The 21,337-nt window shown below is 40.3% G+C and overlaps 1 protein-coding gene across 2 annotated transcripts in view; it reads left to right on the top strand.

The window, feature by feature from the left end:
* LOC119744728 (TOG array regulator of axonemal microtubules protein 1-like) overlaps window positions 1-21,337 on the top strand; it is a 57,542-nt gene that overhangs the window by 12,056 nt on the left and 24,149 nt on the right. Inside the window, exons 3-7 of one of the 2 annotated variants that reach the window (XM_038220808.1) lie at window positions 4,835-4,972; window positions 11,443-11,499; window positions 14,868-15,140; window positions 16,087-16,334; window positions 18,865-19,079. In XM_038220808.1, coding sequence (XP_038076736.1) covers window positions 4,835-4,972; window positions 11,443-11,499; window positions 14,868-15,140; window positions 16,087-16,334; window positions 18,865-19,079 — 931 coding nt within the window. The remainder of the gene's footprint in view (window positions 1-4,834; window positions 4,973-11,442; window positions 11,500-14,867; window positions 15,141-16,086; window positions 16,335-18,864; window positions 19,080-21,337) is intronic. The other variant, XM_038220809.1, reaches the window with a different exon arrangement.

The raw sequence follows: 21,337 nt of genomic DNA, 5'->3' as shown, positions 1-21,337 counted from the left end.
AAGGGCTCATGTATAATGTACATGTAAATGTATTTTGTAAATGCTGTCTTTGTAAATTCACCTTTGTGTCCCATTTAACTCTAATTTTCAATTTTCATTTTGACATTTTTTAAGGGCATTTTGGTGCCTTCTTGCTTTTGTCCTGCTAATGCAAATTTGTGAGCAAAAGTGTGATGTCATTTCAGGCAGAAACCTCAATGCTACAGCTTTTTCATGTTTCTCTAAAGCACAGAGATGTTGGCATCTCTACATGTATGAAGTAACTAATTCCATTGTGGTTGTAGAAAAAAGAACTCTACATACTGCATTTTTGTCAAAATATGAAAGTTTGTGTAATAGAGGGAGGGTGGTTCTATGACCAAATCCTAAAGCTCAATTATTAATTTGTGTTACGAAAGGCACCCTCAAATCTCATCTACCGGTATACCTGTAATGGATCTCATGACATGATGCAAATCAAAATACGCTTGAGTATTTCTCTGGAAAAGAAATTGACAGGGCAATTTGCTCAATTACTTTTTTTTCCAACCCAGAACTAGTATTATCCTTAAAGGGAATATACATCATTTGCTTTTGCTGTAATTTTCAGAAATGGATGGAATTGGGGGGTTGGAAATATATAGCAAATATAGTTACACTGACTTTTTTGAGGTTTTGGGTTCAAAAATGCTATAAAAACCAAGAAAAACAATCATTTTCCTGTAGTCTGGTTCCCTGACTCCATTTAAGAAGACACAGAGCAGTTTACATACATTGGGGATTTGTAAGGTCAGGGAACTAGTCTAGCTGGCTTGTACCCGTTCATAGGTGTGTAATCGATTGCAAACAAGTGCGATGGTCAATTGGGGCCAGTATTGGAAAAAAAGCCAGTTTTTCCCAACGCTGGTCGGCCGATCAGCGTTGGAAATTGATACAAAAATACCACTTTTCTTGAAAATGACAGTATACCAGGTGCCATGATTTTACAGGATGCTTTACACTGTCATTCACTACCAGTCCAGCAAGGTATTCAAAATGATTTGGTAGTTTTATTTTTTGATGTTTGCAAATGTTGTATTTTCCCTTTAATTTACAATGTGGGCCTTTTCATCATAATGGGAGAGGGGGTTGGATAGGCAGAACCTGAAAGTGCATTTTCTCGTTTTCTGGCCATTAGAACGAAGCCAATTTCTCTAATGGAGAAGTTTTGGTTCATAAATGGACATGTACAGTACACTGTGGATCTCTGACATAGCTGCCAACTGTTACTAATTTTTCGTAATTATTACGAATTGTTTGTTAAATTACGAAAATACGATTTGCCACTAAAACATTAGGAATATCCCATTTTCTACCTAACGAAAAAAAAAAATACTTGTAAAGTATCGTTTTTGACCGAAAACTTCTGGCGAAATGTCTTGATAATGGATGGACTGGTGACAAGTCTAATAAGAATGCAGTCAAGCACCTGGTAGGCATCAATGCAGTGCGCGCAGTGGAGTACTTGAGGACCAGACTAAAACTATTTTTCAATGGTGTGTCATTTGTGTGCATCTCGTGGATGTGTGGTTGTGTATACTGTATGTGAGTACTTTTCAGTGACGATCGTGAGCACATTTGGTTGCTTATTGCCGGGATGAGACCCATCAGTGTGAGATTTTAATCATGGAATTTAATAAGAGTATGGTTGAAATCATTGGTAATAGAGTTTGAGTTTGTCACAACGTCCAGAAAAGATAAATCAGCATGCGTTTGCAAGGTATGTTGGCGGGATATTTCTATTGCATACGGTGGCCCTAAATCATTGTGTGTAAAAACATTGATGCAAACTCGAAACTCCACATCGATAGCATGCATCTCAAAAAAAATATGCGCACGTTATTATTGTTATTATTTATTTGACTTCAACAAACGAATTGTTTGTTTGTTTGTTTTTTTAATTATCTTTTGGCCTACAGTACATTATTATTCACAACAAGAAGGGTATGCACATGTATGTGTACATGTACATTGTAAACCATGTACCTGTACTCGATGTTGGTAAAGCTTTTGATAAAACGAGCAGTTGAAAATGACCGCGCGGGTTGATTACTAATTGGGATTTTGAAAAGTTGGCAGCTATGCTCTGATAATACAGGTGAAATTACAAATGCACATGTTGTTAATAAAATCATCCAATTAAAGCGTGGGCATTGTGGCCTGAAATCCCTGAAAATATTATGTTTTGTTCACTTAATCCTATTTCAAAGGTCTGGTTGAAAGGAAACTAACCTAATAACTTGACAGTACCGTTCTCGAGAAAAGATGAAAGAAGAACATGTACATGCATCGGACCAACGGACATTTTTTGGCATAGGCATATAAATTCCAGGCAGTCCATTCAATGTACGGTACATATTGTGTGTGTGTCAAATAATACACACAGCAACAAGACACAAAATGTTGTCTCTCGCACGCCCGTAGAATGAGAAACACTGTGCGGCAGGATTGACAACTACAGTAGCAATCAACAGCTGGATTTTGGAGAGTCAAAATTTGGACCCCTGAAATTCGTTCTCACATGGTTCTCGCAAGAATAACACAGAAACGCCCAGTTTTCAAAGGATGGTTGTGTGGATGTTTATCCTACTTTTAAATACTCTTTCCAATTAACTTTTCATTCAAAAGTTGTTGTGTAGCCCAATTGGGCACATTCCAGTACGTAATGTCCCTATATACATTGTAGCAAGCCCTTAAAACTGTCCTTAGAAATCAAGTGATGTGTATTGAAACTTTTTACAATCTAGGCATATTTTCAAATCTTTTCATACACTGTACATACATGTACATTGTGTACATACAGCTTAGTTATTATGTTTTGTTGCAAATTTCCAGATAAAACTTAGTTCCACCTTTTCAGTCGATATTCTTGAAATTATAAATGGCAAAAGGATGTAATAACTGAAATTGAAATATATTCATTTGGGCTAATATTTAATCCTCATGGAAATTCTCAAATCATAATGCGTAAAGTGGCAGTCCACAATAATGTGGCATTTGAAGAAAAAAAATACGTTTTTTCGTCATTTTCTCAAGACAGCTTACATTTTTGGAATATTCTGTGTGTTTACAATGTGGGCCTTTTCATCATAATGGGAGAGGGGTTGGATAGGCAGGGGATGAAAGTGGATTGTCTCGTTTTCTGGCAATTAGAACGAAGCCAATTTCTCTAATGGAGAAGTTTTGGTTACATAAATGGACATGTACAATGTAGATCTCTGATAATACAGGTGAAATTACAAATGCACATGTTGTTAATAAAATCATCCAATTAAAGCGGGGGCATTGTGGCCTGAAATCCCTGAAAATATTATGTTTTGTTCACTTAATCCTATTTCAAAGGTCTGGTTGATAGGGAACTAACCTAATAACTTGACAGTTCCGTTCTCGAGAAATGCAAAAAAAATGCTAAAATTCATTGTATGAACGGATATTCTTTATGTTCTGTATACACGTATTGTGTATGAAATTGAATTTGAAAATAATGAGACATTTGAAACAGAAAGTTGATGTATACTTTAATTGTGTTTATAGTGATATACACCAGAAATAACTTGGTTGCCATGATCTTTTCTCTTGAACTTTGAAAAGTGCAATGTGTATGTACATGTACATGTACACGTGTGTAGTTATGAAAAGCAATAAATGAGATTTTTTTGGGGGGGGGGGAAACAGCTCAGTCTTCAATAATGCCGGTAGGTGGCCAATTCCATACTAATGCATGAATTACATAGTTTATGGGTGTTGCATACATACGTATAAATGGTAACAGATGAGCTACTATTTTTTCGTGAGTATTTTCCTATACCTTGCTACATGTAAGTTGAAAATGACTAGAGGCCAAGAAAAGAAAAAAGATGTCTTTTTTATTCTAAAAAATAAGAGTATCTCTTTTGTGTTATATGAAGGTACATAAACATTGACAGACACACTGCAAGGAAAAGGCTACATACATGTATACATACATTTGTAAATAGGGACTTTCATTGACATTAATTAACCCATTTTACATTACTATCAAATGAAAATATAGCGGTTTTCGTGCTGGCTACAAAGTCTAGATGTGATTAGAGTTCCATTGTATGTGCCAACAGGGACAGACTTTGTGTGACAGATGTCCAGTCTGTTCATACACATAAATCCTGATTATAAAATATCAAATAATTCTTCACACGGACTCTGAGTTTTCTTGGTTTTGACTGATACTATTCCTCCAGGGTACATTGTTGTAAATGATTACACAACATTGAAGGACCATTAAATTGTACATGTATGCCTCCCATGTGACTTGTTACAAAACGTGTGTCCTCCATTCGAACATAACACTTTTTAAATCAATAGAATAATAATAATAACATTATAAAGAGCCATATCCAAACAAAATTGCTCGTAGGCGCAGTACAATAAAAAGTTTAAAACTTTCTTAAAATTTCCTTAAATACAAAACCAGTTATATTATGTGCAGGTGAGGATGTTTTTTACTAAGGCTTGCAATGTTTTCAGCAAACATTGAAAGACCAAGTTCTTTAGTTTTATTATTAAAACTCCAAGGTCTCCTCCAATTTCACACTTTTTGGCTCATTAGTGTGCAATTGCCCAGGTGTAAATTGTGTACATAAATTATGTACGTATGTGAACATGTACCGGTATAGACATGTGCTCCTCGAGATATTAAATTTACATGTACATCACACATCAGGCTTTAGTCTGTCAGATTGCTACATGTACCTCACCAGTCACACTAGATACTGAGGGATACGTCTCATCGCGTCCGATCATTACACTGTCTGACATTTGTTGATTCTTGTCTCTCCAGACTACGGGATGGCCGGCTCTTATCGTCAGATCCATCTTGACAAATTGAAGCGCCAGTCCCTCGCGGCCTACCCGGGCTCAAGAGGGAGCCCCAGTGACGAGCAACAAGGCAGCATGAGTGCGCCAGCCACCGAGAGAGGTAGAGTTACTTTTTAAATCTGTTTATCCTGACTGAAGTGTGAAGTCAAAGATATTGTGCCAGTTTGGTATTTTTACCGTGTGTGCTAAGGCCAAATAAAAAAAATATGTTTAGCGTCCTGCCTTTTTGAAAAAAAGGAAGCAGGAGGCCCTTTTTTTTTCCCCTCCAAAATGGCCACCCAACCGGGCTTCTTTCAAGATGGCCGCCAGCTTTTTTTTAAATGGCCGCCACTTGGACTCAGGAAATGACATAGCAGCTTTATATGGGCTAGATGCAACAGACAAAGAGGCCACAATGATGTCACCGTTAAAATGTATCCTTTTTTTGGTTAAAAAAAAGAAGAAGAAAAAGAGGCAGCCTCCAAAAAGAAAGTGGGCGGGGACGCTAAACATGTGGTTTTTTTTATTTGGCCTAATTACAATTTGATGATTGTCCTCTTGGAGTAAATTCTGAAAGCTCTGCGTGCAAAATCATCGAGGGTACCAATGAAATTGAAGAAAAGGCTTTGTTCTGAAATATTTACAAAATTATGAAAACTTTGGGCAGCATTATTTTCATACATTTTTTTTGCACACTACAACTATCTCTAAGATCTCTTCTTTGGTTGCACATGAAGTTCTGCAGATTGCAGGTTTGGATTTAATTGCCCCACAAACATTCATCTAATGCACTTATCCCACACAAGCTGGTTTACCCGATCATAGATCGGGTAGGGCGTAGTGTTGGGGATGAAAATGTGGAGAGTTAAATGTAAATGGGGGATATAGTTGGTGAGACATGCAGTTAAAGAATAGCAATTTCTGTGGTGTGATCTGAGGCAATTTCTGATCACTAAAACCAATTTGAGCAAAAGATCATCTGTGAAAGTTTTGAGTTTTGAGTAATTGAATCAGCTACATGTATTCCGAGCAATAGAATCATTATTGTAGGCTACAATATTTTTATTCGGGGAAGAAAAAGTGTGTGTGGGGGGGGGGGGGAGACCAAACAATGTCCCCCCTCAAAATGTGTGTGTGTGTGGGGGGGGGGGGGGTCCCTGTCCCCCGTCGATTTACGCACATGATAATTATGTACCATGGCAACTGTCTGTAAATGTTGCCGTTGGTCTGTTAAATTGGCTTTTTGTGAGGCAGTCGCATTTGGAAAACGTAGTGAAAAGGTTACTGTAGTACACAGGCGAAGGCTGGTTGTACAGTTTGACAATAAATCATAATGCAATAAAACGTGAAGGTGTCATTTAAAATGAAAATGTTGAGTGTTACCAAAAAATTACAAACGGTCTGAATCATGGAGGAAGGTCATAATTAAGTTTCAGTATTCATAGAGCAAGTACAGTATTGGACTCTTCAACCATGGAGGAATGTATAAACCATGTATAAACTCCCACGTGGAGTATTTAGGAGAAGAACCAACCAAGAACCAAGGAATATTCCTCCATGCTTCAACAAACGTAAACTTGAACTTCTTACAATTTGCGAGACCGTCTGCGATTCAACTTTTATTCAAGTTGGTTCAACCATCTATATATAACAGCAAGTTTTACTCGGCCTCCGAGAAATGTTTGCTTCTGAAAGGATCCGAGACTAACCGCGGCGATCCTTCGTTGACCCAAAACAGGCCCCCGAAATTATAACACGACACTGAATTTCCTCCATACGTGGCGGGCAGCGAACTCACAACGCTCAGCCTTGGTGGTGGAAGCATGGAGCTGTAAACACATTATGGAAGCAACAGCACTCTATCACGTCACATGCTTGCGCTTCAAATAGCGAGCACCGTAGACCCAACCTCGTTTCCAGGGTGTGGAGCAGGCTGCAGTATGCGTTGCCATCGACAGTTTTGCATAGCCCGGAAATACTACGCAGTGTAGACTTTCGATTGGTCAGACCGCGCAAGGCATACTTAATGTGTAGTCCTTCTGAGTATTCGTTGCACTCGGCGCAGGGGCGGCAAGCGAAGCATATGAAAGAATAGGGGCACTTGGTGGCCACGCACCATGGAGAAAAAATATTTTACCAAGGTCACCCCATCCACAATTTGGTGAACGCTTTTGCAGAATGGCCGAGTAGAACACGTAAACGGAACCCCTACGTCGAAGCCGCTGACCTCGCACAGTCTAGACACGCAGAAAAGCCAGGACAGGGGGCGGCCAGGCAGTCAACGTGAAAGCACACACGACGGCAAATTCCTGCGCAAAACACAGTCACGAAAAATCGACGAAACGGATTGCCGGTCCGTACGGGAAAATTAGGACGACACGAAGCGTCCGACCCGGCGGAAGACACCCTCCGCATTTTTCCACAGACGTGGAGCGATTTTGGCGCCGCGTGAGCCCGCGGTCTCGGATCCTTTCAGGAGCAAACATCGTCTCGGGGGCGAGTAAACTTCTCTCTTATATATATAGATACAGTACGAAAATATTGTCACATTTTGAGGTTTACAAACTAAACATGCGCAGTTTTGTAAACCGAACTGGCTTAATGTAAGTGAGCTATCCTGATCTTTCCCCAACCGAGGGTCAAACTTGGCTCCTGATGTGATGCAGATAGGAAGTGACATTTGGCCAGGGGCAGAAATATACTGTGGATGGACACAGATGTGAATGTATCTGCCTCTGGAATGTGAAATCAACTAATAAGTAAAAGAAAAAAAAAAAGTAAGAAATGTTTATACAGTTGCTGACAAAGATAATATGCAGCGTTCATGAGGGCGTACATGTAGACTATATACTCCCATGCAATTGTGCAAACAATAAGTTGTGGAGCTTCTATTGTCCTATGGGATCCGTGCACAAGTACCCCATCAACGGCCAGAAAAGGAGAGTTGGGGGTGACCTACACTGGTTCCCGATCCATCCACTGCGTATTTCAAATGTATCCAAAGTTATTGGAGGCGGGAATTAGTCTCGGAGACCATTGCAAGTTGAATTTGAATGTATTCGCGCGCCGACGACGCCTGAGGCTCACGCGAAGGCGCAGTGGCTAATAGCTTTTGCACATTCAGGAAGTCGTGCGTACTTCGCACCCGAACCAGTACACAGTGCCCGCACGCTGTGTGTCCCGTCCACAGAGCTCTCAAAAGAGGTAAAAACGCGCCCTCTTTGTTGGCGCACGGAGCCCATTGTTTTTACAAATGTACTTCACTTTTTGGGAAGAACCTCCATTGGTTTTGTGCATGATTCCAATTGTGGACCTTCATCCAATTGTAGACCATACATGTAATGTCCTCTATTGGTCAAGGTCCACCATTGAGTGTTAATGTACACATACTTGTGCATACAGACATACACTGTACATGTATACATGTCGGCAACTTCTCCTTCCATTGTGTATCTGCTGTCTTGGTCCATCATTCGTACCTGTTCAAGGTCGCTTCTACAAGCCCTGACCTTATCCGGCAGTCTCAATAAAGAGAAATTTTCATCTTCTTTTGTCATGCTTGGTCTTTTAATTCTGAGGCAGCTTACCACTTGACCTTTAAAAGGTGTTGGCATTCATTTGTAGCTTTAGAACCAATCTAATTTAGCATTTACATGTAGGCCACAACATGCAGAAGGGTGTTTTCTGGCTAGTGAGATGTGAAAAGTGAACAGCCTATGGGAGGTTACAATGTACATCAATTTACATGTATACATGTATGTGACCTGTCATCACAAAATGAGCTTAAAGTTGGAATTGTCATTTTAAAGTACAGTGGGGCAAAGCAAAAATTTGAAGGGGTGGTTGTTTTTTTGTTTCCAGTTTATTTATTACATTTATTTACCCAGGGTACCGGTATGCCAAAACAGTTTAAAACTGGTTTCCATTGGGGCCTTACAATAAATACTGACTACAAACATGTATACAAATACAATACATTACAAATACAATAAATTCAATACAGTGGGATAAAACATTATTTGATTAATGCATAGTTGAACCTTAATCTCTGAGTCCTGCTCTACCTTTCTCCATTTCTTGTTATTCTATCAAAACATCTTTCAAACCTTCCGTATTTTATCCCTGTTTCATGAGTTGACTGTGCATTCAGATTGTTTAACCCTAACAGAACAAAACCCACCAAACCCCAACGGCATGTTTTGTTGGAATTTGTAAGGATGGGTACAGTACCCCTAAACTGACTGTCTCTTACATTGGGTTGGCACACCTCCAGAATCAAAGTCAGAAATATGTGTGTGCAGTTTCCTATATGGTGTTGGAATTTGCCAGGATGGGTATGGTTCCTAGTAAGTTATGCGAGGGAGTTAAGGTTAAATGCCACTTCTCAAGAATCGGTTTTACCACTGCAAGACAATGTACCGTAAGTTGGTGGTCTATATTTCCGCTACTGGACTCAGTACCCCTTAATGTTGTACATGTACCGTATGTACAGTGTTCTAGTCAGGGTGAAATTATAGCGTAGGGGTAATTTTGGTTCGACGACTAATGCGAGCGTGTAGCGCGAAGCCCTTACGGCGTGGGGTCCGGGGCCCGCTTAAGGGCCCGGGAAAATTTTGGACTCTAGATGCTCTTTGGTGCAATCTGAGGCGATTCCCTGCCACTTTCCCCCAATTTTTTTTTAGCAGAAGTGTTTAAAATTATAAGAAATTTTGTTTTATTTGTTTCAATGATTGATACTCTTGCTCCTGTAAAGTTTCTTCTGTTTTGAAATTTTAGATTATGTTTACAATGTATAAATTGTTCCAAGATCGATGCTTTCTGATGTTTAACAATTTTTAGTAGTTCCTCAATGTTTTATAAAAAAAATTGGGATTTACTTTGTCAATATTAACTTGAAGTGCGAGAACAAATCGCATGAACATTTCAAATTTGGAGGTCTCAGACAGAAAAAGTCGTCGGAAATTGCAGTTTCAATATGCTACAACACAATGTGAAGGAGAAATCTCATTTTTGTTATGTTAAAAAATATAATTGTAGATAATGACGATGAGAAATAATCACCGGGAATTGCTTCCTATCCCGGCCGCGGCCGGCCCCGGCCGGCCCGGCGTGCGGGCGCGGGCCAGCCCACACACCGGCTACGCCGGCGAACTACGCGACCAAATTTTCCCTCAGCATTTGAGAAAGCTTACGCATTCGTGGAGCGCTAAAAAACTTGCTTTGTTGCAATACTTGCTGATTGGTTTTGTCCTTAGGAACAAACAGATCCGTTTTTACTACCAAACTTATTGAACTGTTATTATCAGCAACGAGAAGTGTAGTCAAAAATCCAAATTTTCGACAGCGACATTCTTCGAGAAGAATTCTTCACGTGCGGCCATCTTTGAGGACGGATCCATTGATATCGTAGGGGTGCTTAACCTTTCTTTGGACATCGTTTCTCGAATAAATCCTTTACAAAAATTATATTCCGACGTTGAAGAACTTACTTTCAAACAGTAACATGTTTCGGACTTGATAAAAAGTATTATTTATAATTTAAAAGTTGAAATGCTTGTAATTAATATTGACCTTAGGAAAGCACACCCGATACCGCAAAATGGTGTGGTCCATAGAGCGCTCTGTACGTGACCTGTTGGTGACACGTACGTCCGTACGGAGCGCTGTATCTACGCAGCACAAAACAGCACGTGCTTATTGCTTTCATAGCGAATGCGTGTGGCGCAGCATCACGGTAGGGGTATCGTACGGGGTACGTGCGGTGGGATCGTTGTTTATTTTTCGCTGTGTCGTACGGCCAGTGCGCAATGCTCAAAGTCGCTGCGCTTGTATACGAACAAACGGCAGATATTTTTTTTTCGCAACCAAAATTTATAGCGTAGCGGTAGCGTAGCGGTAGCGTAGCGGTAGCGTAGCGGCGCGATTTAAGCGTAGCGCTTATTTCCGAAAGCGTAGCGGGTGCTAGCGCTATTTGATGCCTGGCTAGAACACTGCGTATGTATACCATTGGAAAGCTCTTGCTCTGCAGAATCCTAAAAAGTATCTCAATTCCTAAAAAGTCTGACTTTTTAGCTCGTTTTGTGGTGACAGATTGACAGGTCACATGTGTCATATTCAGCATATTTTCAGGTGCAAACATGTAGTTTCTCTTCGATGTCATGTTTACACATCATGTAAATGCAAAGTTGTCAAATAGTCTTGTTTAAGATATGGTGGACACAATACATGTAGGTGGGCACTTTTTAGTTTTTGTTAAAGCTTTTGTGCTAAACCCAAGATTACCCTACCAAAGAGTGCCTTCCTATTGTTGCGCCCTATCTACTGGTATGTGTGTAAAAAAAAAAGGCAAAAGTCAGTAAACAATTGATCAAACTTGGTCTATGCAGTGTGCACTTTTTGAAATCCTTGTTTAAAATTCACAGTTTGAGATGAATATATTCTTAATCACCAATTATCTGCTTAATACACTGCTGGCCAAAAATGAACCGTTCATTGAAATTAACCAGTTTTTGGATAAAAATACTGCGAAACTTAGACTAACATGTCAAGCCCCCTACCTTTTACCCCCTGAACCCTCTGGTCGGCTCCCAGACTGGAGTCCCTGGCGGATCAAGGAGGACAACAGACCAGATGAAGACAACATCTTTGGTAATTGGCATCTATAGCCGTTGATTCTCCTTTCCCTGAGTGTGAAGTGTGGATACTCACGACCATCCTAGAGCCTTGAATACTAACACTTTCCATCCTCCTCTTCCTTGCCCCTGATCCCTTCCCCTTCCCCTTTTAATGCACGTCATTGTCATTACTGTTCTGTCTTGTACCAATATTCCTCATGTACTGTACAGGGTTAGTAAAAAAAAAAACGAAACCCAAATGTTGGGACCATTGTTTTAGTGAAGTTTTGCATGTAGCACTTCCAAAATCTAGGATATGAAAGCCCAATTCATGAGCTTTATTTTAGTACAAGAATCATTCAAATCACTTACAAGTGTACTTTTTAAGTTTTATAGTTCACGGATCAACAGAAGGTAAGTGTTCTTTCAGCAAATGAAAAACAAATCACACAGGGATGTGTGTGAATCGTTTCGTTTTGCTGAAAGAACGCACACCTTCTTTGTGATCCGTGGACAGAACTTTAAAACGGTGGTTGTGTAGAAACAGCAAACTTAGACATCTCCTTTTAACGTCATTTGGCATTGTTGCAAACTTGCCCAAAGTGTAGCATTAAGAGTTCAAATACCTTGTCCTTCAAACTAGGGAACTGTTACTGGTAAATGCAGAATAAAATGCTAAGCACATAAAACATTTGCTTATGAAGAACAGGTTACCAGTGAAAGTGGCATGCGATGTACATTGGTTGTGGCTGGTTCTCCGCAGATTTTGCTAAGCGCGGATAGTTTGCTGAACAATTTTTTTCTAATTTAAGGAGCTCCATGAAATCAGACCGCGATGTTAGATTTTCTTGGATTTGAAGTTGTTAAGAGAAAAATGATGAACCCGGCCAGTTGTTTTCCCACTGCACAAGGAGTTGATAGTATTGAGCATGGCAGCTGGTACCGTAATTGCTGCAGAATTGGACATAAATCTTACTGCGCCTGTTTGCAGTCTCTGTAAAGTGTTGTGCTAATTCATACATAAATAATATTTTGTCCGTTTTATTTGATTAATGGTATCGGTGATGAAATTCTTTCTGCTGATGCCCCCGATGCTTGTCGGTGAGATGTGACACATGAAGAACTTGACATTTAGATTCAGCCTAGATTAAATCATGTTTCATTACATGGTTAAAAAGTAAAAAAAATTGCTTTTATTTTGTTGATGCCTGCAAGAGCAAAAAATTTATTCAAATGTTATAAGAAAATTATCTTTAAGTTTCTGTTTCTTGTATGAGTGAACAAAAGCAACTACATTTGGATCTGTCTACATACATGTATGTACACGTACACGTCAATTTTAAGACAAACCCCATGACACCCCCCCCCCCCCCCTAGCATGGTGTGTTAACAGTGTGTCATTTTCTTCATGGCTAGGACACAGGAGTGCGTGAAGTTATGATTTGGTGTGTCAAACAATTTATAGGGTGCGTCACTTTTCCTCAGTAGGTGCAACACAATCTGTAAAAAGGTGGGTCAAAAATGTTGCCAAATAGCGTCGAAACTATCCATTTGGTGCGTCACTAATCTGACGTACATTTAGGGGTGTATAGATAGGTACCACTAAAGGATGACCCACTGTTTGACAATGACACACCATTCTCAGGGTTCATGGTGTCATGGTGTGCGTCATACAATTGATAGATGCATAACAACACGGACATGCCGTGTTTTCTGTCAGGAACTGCAGTTTTCACTAACACTTGCACCTCCAATTTGATTTCCCTGATGCTGTTTCCATGGAAACTTCCTTCAATTTGCCAGAAGTGTGACTCCCTTTTTTCCCCTCTTTCCCTTCCTGTTTTTGTTTTTGTATTTTGGCCTACCACATTTACATTTTGTTTGGCTTGAGGCTCTTGGGCTTTGCTTGCAGGCAAACTGCTGATTACAGTTGGTGTCCAATCACACTAGGTCAAATTACCATTTAGTTATTTGTGACTTGAGCTTCAAAACCGTGGGGATTTTTCACATGTCCCGCGATCTATCAGATGCACTTTCTGAAAAACAACGCATGCGGCGAATCGCTCATTGACTTGAGTGATTGGGGTTGAGGGTCTAATGCTTTGATTTTAGTAGAATCATCATCCAGGGAAAGCTTGTGCGTGGATCAACATGTCCAACCTTATTTTATATCAAATGTGTTTAGGGATACATAAAGTTATCGTCCTGAAATCGCAGAAAAATGTATGTTTTAGATTGTTTACTTATCCTATTTCAAAGGTCTAGTTGAAAGGAAACAAGCCTTAGTAATGTCTCACCAATTTGGAGAAAAGATGGGGGAAAAAACCCAGTTGTTTACATCTGAAACGCCGGATTTTTTGTGGCCAATGCATGTATTTTCGGCAGTAAATGAGTCTCCATCTTCAATGAGAGTTTTCCCCAAACTTCTTCTCTGTCCATTATGTCGGATGATTCAATGTACCGGTACAGTACACGTCATGTGTGTACATGTACATGTACTACTACAGCACCTATACACAAGTGTTGACTGTTTCCCGCACTTCCCCACAATGCATGAGATGCACCAGTGACATGTATGCACTTGCCATACATCAGGCAGCGCGGTCGAGAGGTGGAAGTGTATGCTACGGTAGACAAAAGTTCCCATTACTCCCAAGTAAACTCCCAGGAAGAATGACAATGCTTCGGTAATTTGATTAATCTAGAATAATAGCGGATGATTTCAATATGTACATGTAAATTAGCCCATATATTTACCAAACAGATGAACAAACACACACAAAATAAATATTTTCAAAGGAACATGTGCGACTGCTACTGAAATCACAGCTACCACTCAAATAGCTCAGTTTTAGAAAGCCAAAATTTTGACCCCTGAAATTCATTCTCGCAAGAATTTAACCAAAAAAATGCCCAATTTTGTTTATTTTCAAGTGCTTGTTCCAGTTAATATCATTTTGTGAAAAAAAAACACGGTTTGTAGCCCAATTTAGAACTCTCTAGGATGCATTGTCCCTTTTAACACAGCAACACAGTGTGCACTTAAAACTAGTGTATTCTGTTTGAAAGTAGTTATGTCAACTTCACTTTGTCAGAAAAAAATTAAGCTAAAAAAATAGGGACGAGCACTTTTCAAGTTTGGCAGTGCAAGGTTATTTTGTAAAATTTTATTCGGGAAAACCTGTAGATACATGTTCTTATTATATTCATGTTTTCAGTAAATAGTAAAGCACATTCACACTTCCATGCTATGCTTGATGCCTGATCTATCATCAGGGATCTTATCGTAATACTTCCTTGGGAAATTCAAAGAGTTTGAAAATATACTAACAAGTGTCTTTTAAAAAGAAACTCAACCATAATGGAATTCTAATTGTAAATTTGTCGTTGTGTTTGTTTCAGGTGGTCACGACCCTTTCGCAGGCAACACCGCCACGATCCTCAAGAAGCGCCCCAGCCTCAGGCACGAGACCGAAGACCCCGAGGTCAGGCAGCAGCCAGCAGACAAGTACGTCTCGTCGTTTGGGTCAGGCCACCTGAGGGAGAACGGCACCATGGGCGGGGTGGGTGTGGGCTCCAGGGGTTATCGGAAGAGCCTGTCCAACTCCTGGCCTGAGTCTCACTTTCTGCCGGACGAAGGGTCAAAGAGCAAGAAGAAGGTCAACCATCGGGCTGGTAAGTGTCTTTATGTCTAATTTCAAGTATATTATTATTATTATTATTATTATTATTATATTTCTGGTATTGAAACCAAGGAATCCTTAAAGCCTCCTAGGCTCTGTAAGCTCGCAAGCCTGAAGAAATTTGAAGAGAAGACAGTGAGAAGAATTACAGTTTTAGAGTTTTAGAGGTGGGAGGAAAGCCCCAGAGGAATGTTCAGGAATCAGGTAGGGACTGAAAACCCAATCAACATGTGGACCAGGGCAGGAATCGAGCCCGGGCCATAGAGGTGGAAGGCGGGGAAACCACGGCCCCAACCTGATTCCCCTACTTACATACATACCTTTATTTAGGTAAGTAGGGACTAATAGTCAAATCCATGTGTCAGACTGAGCAGGAATCGAACTCAGGTCACAGAGGTGGAAGGCAAGTAAAGTACCAATGCACCAAACCTTACTCCCCAATATGTTACATAATGTAGGATTTGGTATGAAATTTCTTTCATTGGTAAGATAACTCTGTATGCACTGAATACTCGGTGTAGTCTGTGAGAGGAGGTCACAGGAGGAGATTGTGGTTTGATTGACACCCACCTCAAGTTAGTATTCATTGCTTCAAAAGCTGCATTGGTTTACGACCAATAAAAATGAAAACTTATGGCAAGAAGTATTAATATCAAGCCTATCAATGCCACCCGGCCGAGCAGAGGGGCCACGTAGCCAAGCGGTTAGAGCGTGGAGCTACAGAGTGGAAGGTTGGGTGGGACTTGAACTCTCAACATCCTACTTACTGGTGATACAATGTATATGGTTCCATTCGACCACTGAGCTTATCAGGGGTAAGCTGACCAGTTCTCATGTTAAAAAGCAGGGGGCACTACTCTCAGTGACTGAAGATAATTCATTCATTAATCAATTTTCTTCAATCTCTCTCTCTTATAACTTTTATTCTCTCACTCCAGATCCTGCCAATCTCCCAGACTGGTCCCCAGAGTATGAAACTAAGAAGCCCAAAGGCATAGCCATGGCCTCGCCCATCCCACTCAAGCCCACACTGGCCCGGTCGGCCGGCCGCAGGGGACAGGGCAGGACCATACTGGACCCCCTGGACAGGAACCAGGTCTACAAGGGTGTGGACGATATCGAGGACCTGGACCTGACCACGTATGCTGATGACTTTGAGTTGTCTGATGAAGACAGTGAGCCTGATGTAAGTATCTTTTTGCGGTAGATTCAAGGTTAAACATTTAGAAGACATTGTTGTTTTCCTGTTCTGACTTTCCACCCCTTAACTGATTAATAAATTGTGACCACCTGAACAGTTCAGTGTTGGTTGACAATTTTTCGGGGGATCTCTTTAAGGGGAGGATTTATTTGTTGTCTTTCCCATTGTCAAAATGGAAGTCAATATTCACACAGTTAACGAAATAAAACACGGAAAGATTTGATATTTTCTTCATGTGTTCTTGTACATGTGAAATTCTTAGTGAAACTGCAGAATTGCTCATTTTCTTTTCCCATCAGTGGCCTATTTGAACATGTTTTGAGCCATGTAGCTCAGGCAGAAGTTCTTTTTTTTTTTTGACAACGTTCATCTCACGATCTCAAATCTCAAATGACCTCGCTACTGAGCACCAGATCCCCTAGGGCTTTTCACCTTTCGTGCAGAGCACGTTTTCATCTAATAATCCCGACAATGGAAAGAAAATGTCCAGCGTTGTATCTGCAGCTATACATGTACGTGATCTGCGCAGCCATGCATGTTGCGATCGGGAGAAAAGGCCACCGAAGGCACCCGTCGAGCTAAGTGGAAGGAAGAGGGTGGCTGTAGCTCGAAGGTGTTGAGATATTATCTGCTCCTCCTCGTTTAATAAGCCAGCGTTAGGATTATCGGTTATGCTGCTGGCCGTCCGTAGGGCTGGTCCGAGGATGGACAGGCTTGCGACACTACATGTAACTGATAAATTAAAATGTTTCCTTGTTTTGAAAGATTATAAAACCCTGCTGAAAGTATCATTTCACACTGCATGGAGAAATTGCCATGAAGAGTTTATTAGGAGAGAATTTCTATTTTGAAAAGTTACCTGTATTTTCACTTTTTAATATGTTGGTAGCAACTAAAAAAATAAAAGTCAACAACTAACTTAATGAATTTATCCAGCTATTTGAAGCATTTGGTCATTACCTTTGACTGTAAATTTAATTTTTAATTAGATGTGCTTTCTGCTAGTTATATACACATTGTGATTAAAACCAATTTATAATATCGTTTACTGTGTCTGTAATCATCTGCCGTGTATTTTGGCACTGCTTATGCATTTTTAGGCTTAAAGGCCTGTAAGATAATTTGAATTTATCCCAAAAGTAACCTACGGAATAACACATACTAGCAAATAGCTAATACTTGGATTAGAAATCGTATTGGTACTAAACACCGCGTGAACTTATTCCGTCTGGCTTGTCGTCATTTAGAAGAAATCAAGAAATGTAGGTGAGTTCCAGTGATCAGTCAATTGACTGATCTTTGGAAATCAAGATGTTATAGACAAAATCTGTTTTGTGATCAAAAGGTTGTGCATACTTCTTCACTGTTTTTTTTTGTAAAGTGTAATATCCACTGAGCTGAAACTTCAAATAGGTTTGAACATTCTTTGGATTTTGAGTGGTGGTGTTATTGAAAACGAACAAAATGCATGAAATGCAAATGATCCTATATGCCTTTAAGTCAAAACTTCCATCAGACGCGTCACCTGCCATCGCTACGCAGGTGCCTGTGCAAAAGAAATCCAATCAACTGTACTAGTGGGTGAATATCTTCTGGCAATTTAACCGGCCTGTGATTTGATTACTAAATTTGGGAGAAACAGTTGCGTCATCTAAGGCCATGTGGTCACCAGCCTTGTGGCCAGAGTGTGAAAAAGCTGTTACACTGTAACTAAAAGGATGAATACTCTGCAGCTTTGGGGGGGGGGGAGGGGGGAATTATTCCCTATTGGCTGTTCCTCTGCTGCACGTGTCACTTGAGTGTACTTGGGAAGCATCACCTTGGGTACTCCACAGGACGTGTCAGAGCAATTTGTTGCTTTCAGGAAATAGCGTGCTTCGAACGTGTGAAGACTCTTTGATTGCTTCTGGAATGTATCTTGTTCACGTGCATGTACACGTACATGTATGAGACTTCTTTCGGTGTATTGCATTTGTACATGTAGCAACACAACAATGTATATAACAAAGGTAAAATATTGCCCAGACACCTGTCTGTGAAATCAAACTTCATAAAGTTGGTCTACTTTCAATTATGGCATTCATTGTTTTTTTCTGTGAAGGCATTTTTTGGTATGCATCACTTGAAATGTGCCTGTCACTTAACCAACTTGCAATTTTATTCATGATTATTTTGTGTGTATGCCGTTGCGTTGATGATTTGGCCGTCTTGTTATTGTTTAACCTTGTAATAGGTTTAACCCTTCACTGTTGTAATTTTATAAACACCGTCTACGCAGTGCTGTCCTAAAGCTTGCGAGAAAAAAAACAATTCACAAGCTTGCTTGGTTGAGACTCGAACCCATGACCTGCTGTTCACTAGTGCAGGTGTTTCCCCACCTTGCTTGGGTGGGACTCGAACCACAACCTTCTGCTTGCAAGTGCAGATGTTTTGATACTAAGCTCTTCAGGGATGGTGGAAATTCAAATCGTCCTTTTCTGAAATGTTTAAAATTCCGTTTTGTGTTTATTTCCAGATGAGCTCCCTGCAAAGTGTCCGCAGTAGCGCGGCCAAGAAGCGTGCGGAGAAACTGGCATCGCGCGACCCAGACAGGCAGTCACTGTCCAACAACAACCTCTCCTCCACGATCTCCCCGTTAGATGAGAGCGGCTTCTTCAGTATGTTCTCCACCATGAACAGCAGTAAAGTGGAGGACTCACTGGACAGGTACCCCGTCTCCAAGAGGAAAGGGTGAGTGGTTTGGGATTGGATGGTCAGTGACCTTAATGCTGGAGGTTTAATCGGGCCATCCTATGGCAATCACAAGTCATCCAGTTTCAGGTCAAGTCACTGAATTGTGACAAAAACATACCTTGTCCATGCCCCCCTTTATTTGTGACTTGACTTGTGATGTGTCTTGTGATTTGACTTGTGATTGACTTACAAGACCTGACTTGTGACCTGATTTTGGATTTGACTTTTTAAGAACTTGTGATGGACTGGATTAAAATTGTGACTCTCGGCAACCAATCACTTATGATCGATGATTTTAAAATGTCACTACGTTTTGCTAAACAAACTGACAAGCACCATTCAAGGAAAAAACGTCAAGACTATTCCAAGAAACAAGCCTGTGTTCTTTAAACCAACCAACTAATAATTATTCTTTATTAAATCCCCTTTTCAATTCAAGACTGTCGCCTCCCTCTTGAACAGTACATGTAACTCCTTGCATCTGATCACCTGCTTCGTATGATCACAGACGTGCCAAAAGTCATTGAAATACTATTTTCTTCAGCTGGTTTAGTTCTATCAGTTATTTGTTCGTGCATGTGTGCTTCTATCCAAATCCCGCCATGTACTCACTCGGCAGATAACAAATTGGATAGCGGTATCTTCACATTGTTGATGAACATCCCAATCAATTTAACCACACTAGGCCCAGCAATTGAATGCCCTTCACGGTACACAAGGGAGCGTTTGTAGGATTTATACTAATTGACCCCACAATGTCATCCCTAATATCTCCGTGTGTACGTGACTGCGTGTCCAAACGTTTTGCTGTTGTAATTTTTTTTCTGCTCACAGGCATTGTCAGAGACTATTCATTCTTGCATCCATACAAAAGGTGTGGTGATGAATAGAGCAGCTAATTGCGTTTATATTTTTCTGCGTCATGGTTTGTTTCCCAGAAATTGTATGGTTTGATGGCGTTTTTTCTTTCACAGTAATGAAAGCCGTTAATTAAGAAGCTATTAGTCTTTGTGATATAAGTGGTCAGGGTATTGCTACCGGGTGCCGTGAATGATTTGTGTGGGACTGTTGGAGTCAGTGTGATTTATCAAAAGCACACTACTAGTCTGATCACTCGTCAATTCATTTATAAAGTCAGGTCTCAAGTAAATGGGAATCAGCCATATTAACCCTGACAATCCCCAACCAGCCAAACTCCAACACCAGGGTTTGTTGGAACCTGTTAGGATGAGTACTGCACTAGTAAACTGTCTGCTTAACATAGGATTAGACAATAGACATACCACAAATAAATACAGTCCAACTATTTATGTGCACAGTTTATCATATTTTGTTGGGATTTGCAAGGATGAGGAAGGTTCCAAGTGAATCACCCTAGGGGGTTAGGGTTAAAGGAATGCATGTGCTTGACTTGCGATGGAGTTGGCACGACATGTGATCCACCACTTGTCCCAACGACACGTACAACACTGTTTCAGAAGACACTGACTCCCTGGCAAGTGATGTTTATTCAAGGAGAATCAAGTAGCAATCTGGAGAAGGATTTTTGTCAAGCCAGTTAAGGGCAGAGAATGGCAAAGAGTCTCGCCAGGGCTTTTAACAAATGTTCCTGACGTTTTTGTCAGTGTTTTAAGTGCTTGTCTTCTGTCCATTTCCGTCGGTGCATTTTCTCTCCGTCGATTTCCTAACAGAACAGGTGAACTCAATTGCTTCTGGGAACCAGGGGCCTTTGAATAGCGAGGCCTAATGTAATGGGCTGGGTTTTGTTTATCTGTAACCTTCCATCATTAATTACCTTTAATGATGATTTTGTCCATGAATATACTCCTGCATAGATGTGATAATTCATGAATAAGGCCAGTTTAATCGCTTTGAAAAACAAAATGGATGAGAAGTTGTGAACAAATGCGGCAAGTGTTTGTGGGGCAAATTTACAAACGTTGAACAGATTACAAATCTGGTAAATACATTGAGAATGATTGTCCAAGTTCACTTAACATTAACATGAAGTACGATCATCCCGTTATAAAACACAGGTCTGATTACCGGTATGTCAGTGGTCTTATCATGTGTCCAGTCTTTGTCATTAAGGATTGAATATCACTTTTACCAGTTGGTTGAAAATGAAAAGTGTGTTTCCATCTGTTGGAACATATATGTGATTTTAAAGGTGTTGTGTGACATTATAATATCAGTGTTGTGGGCTATAAATTGTTGGTCACAACTGATGCCACTTCATTCAGCCTTTTGTAATG

Source organism: Patiria miniata, unplaced genomic scaffold (genome assembly GCF_015706575.1).
Source record: "Patiria miniata isolate m_02_andy unplaced genomic scaffold, ASM1570657v1 HiC_scaffold_7, whole genome shotgun sequence".
Lineage (NCBI taxonomy): Eukaryota > Metazoa > Echinodermata > Asteroidea > Valvatida > Asterinidae > Patiria > Patiria miniata.
This window is presented reverse-complemented; position numbering and strand designations above follow the sequence as displayed.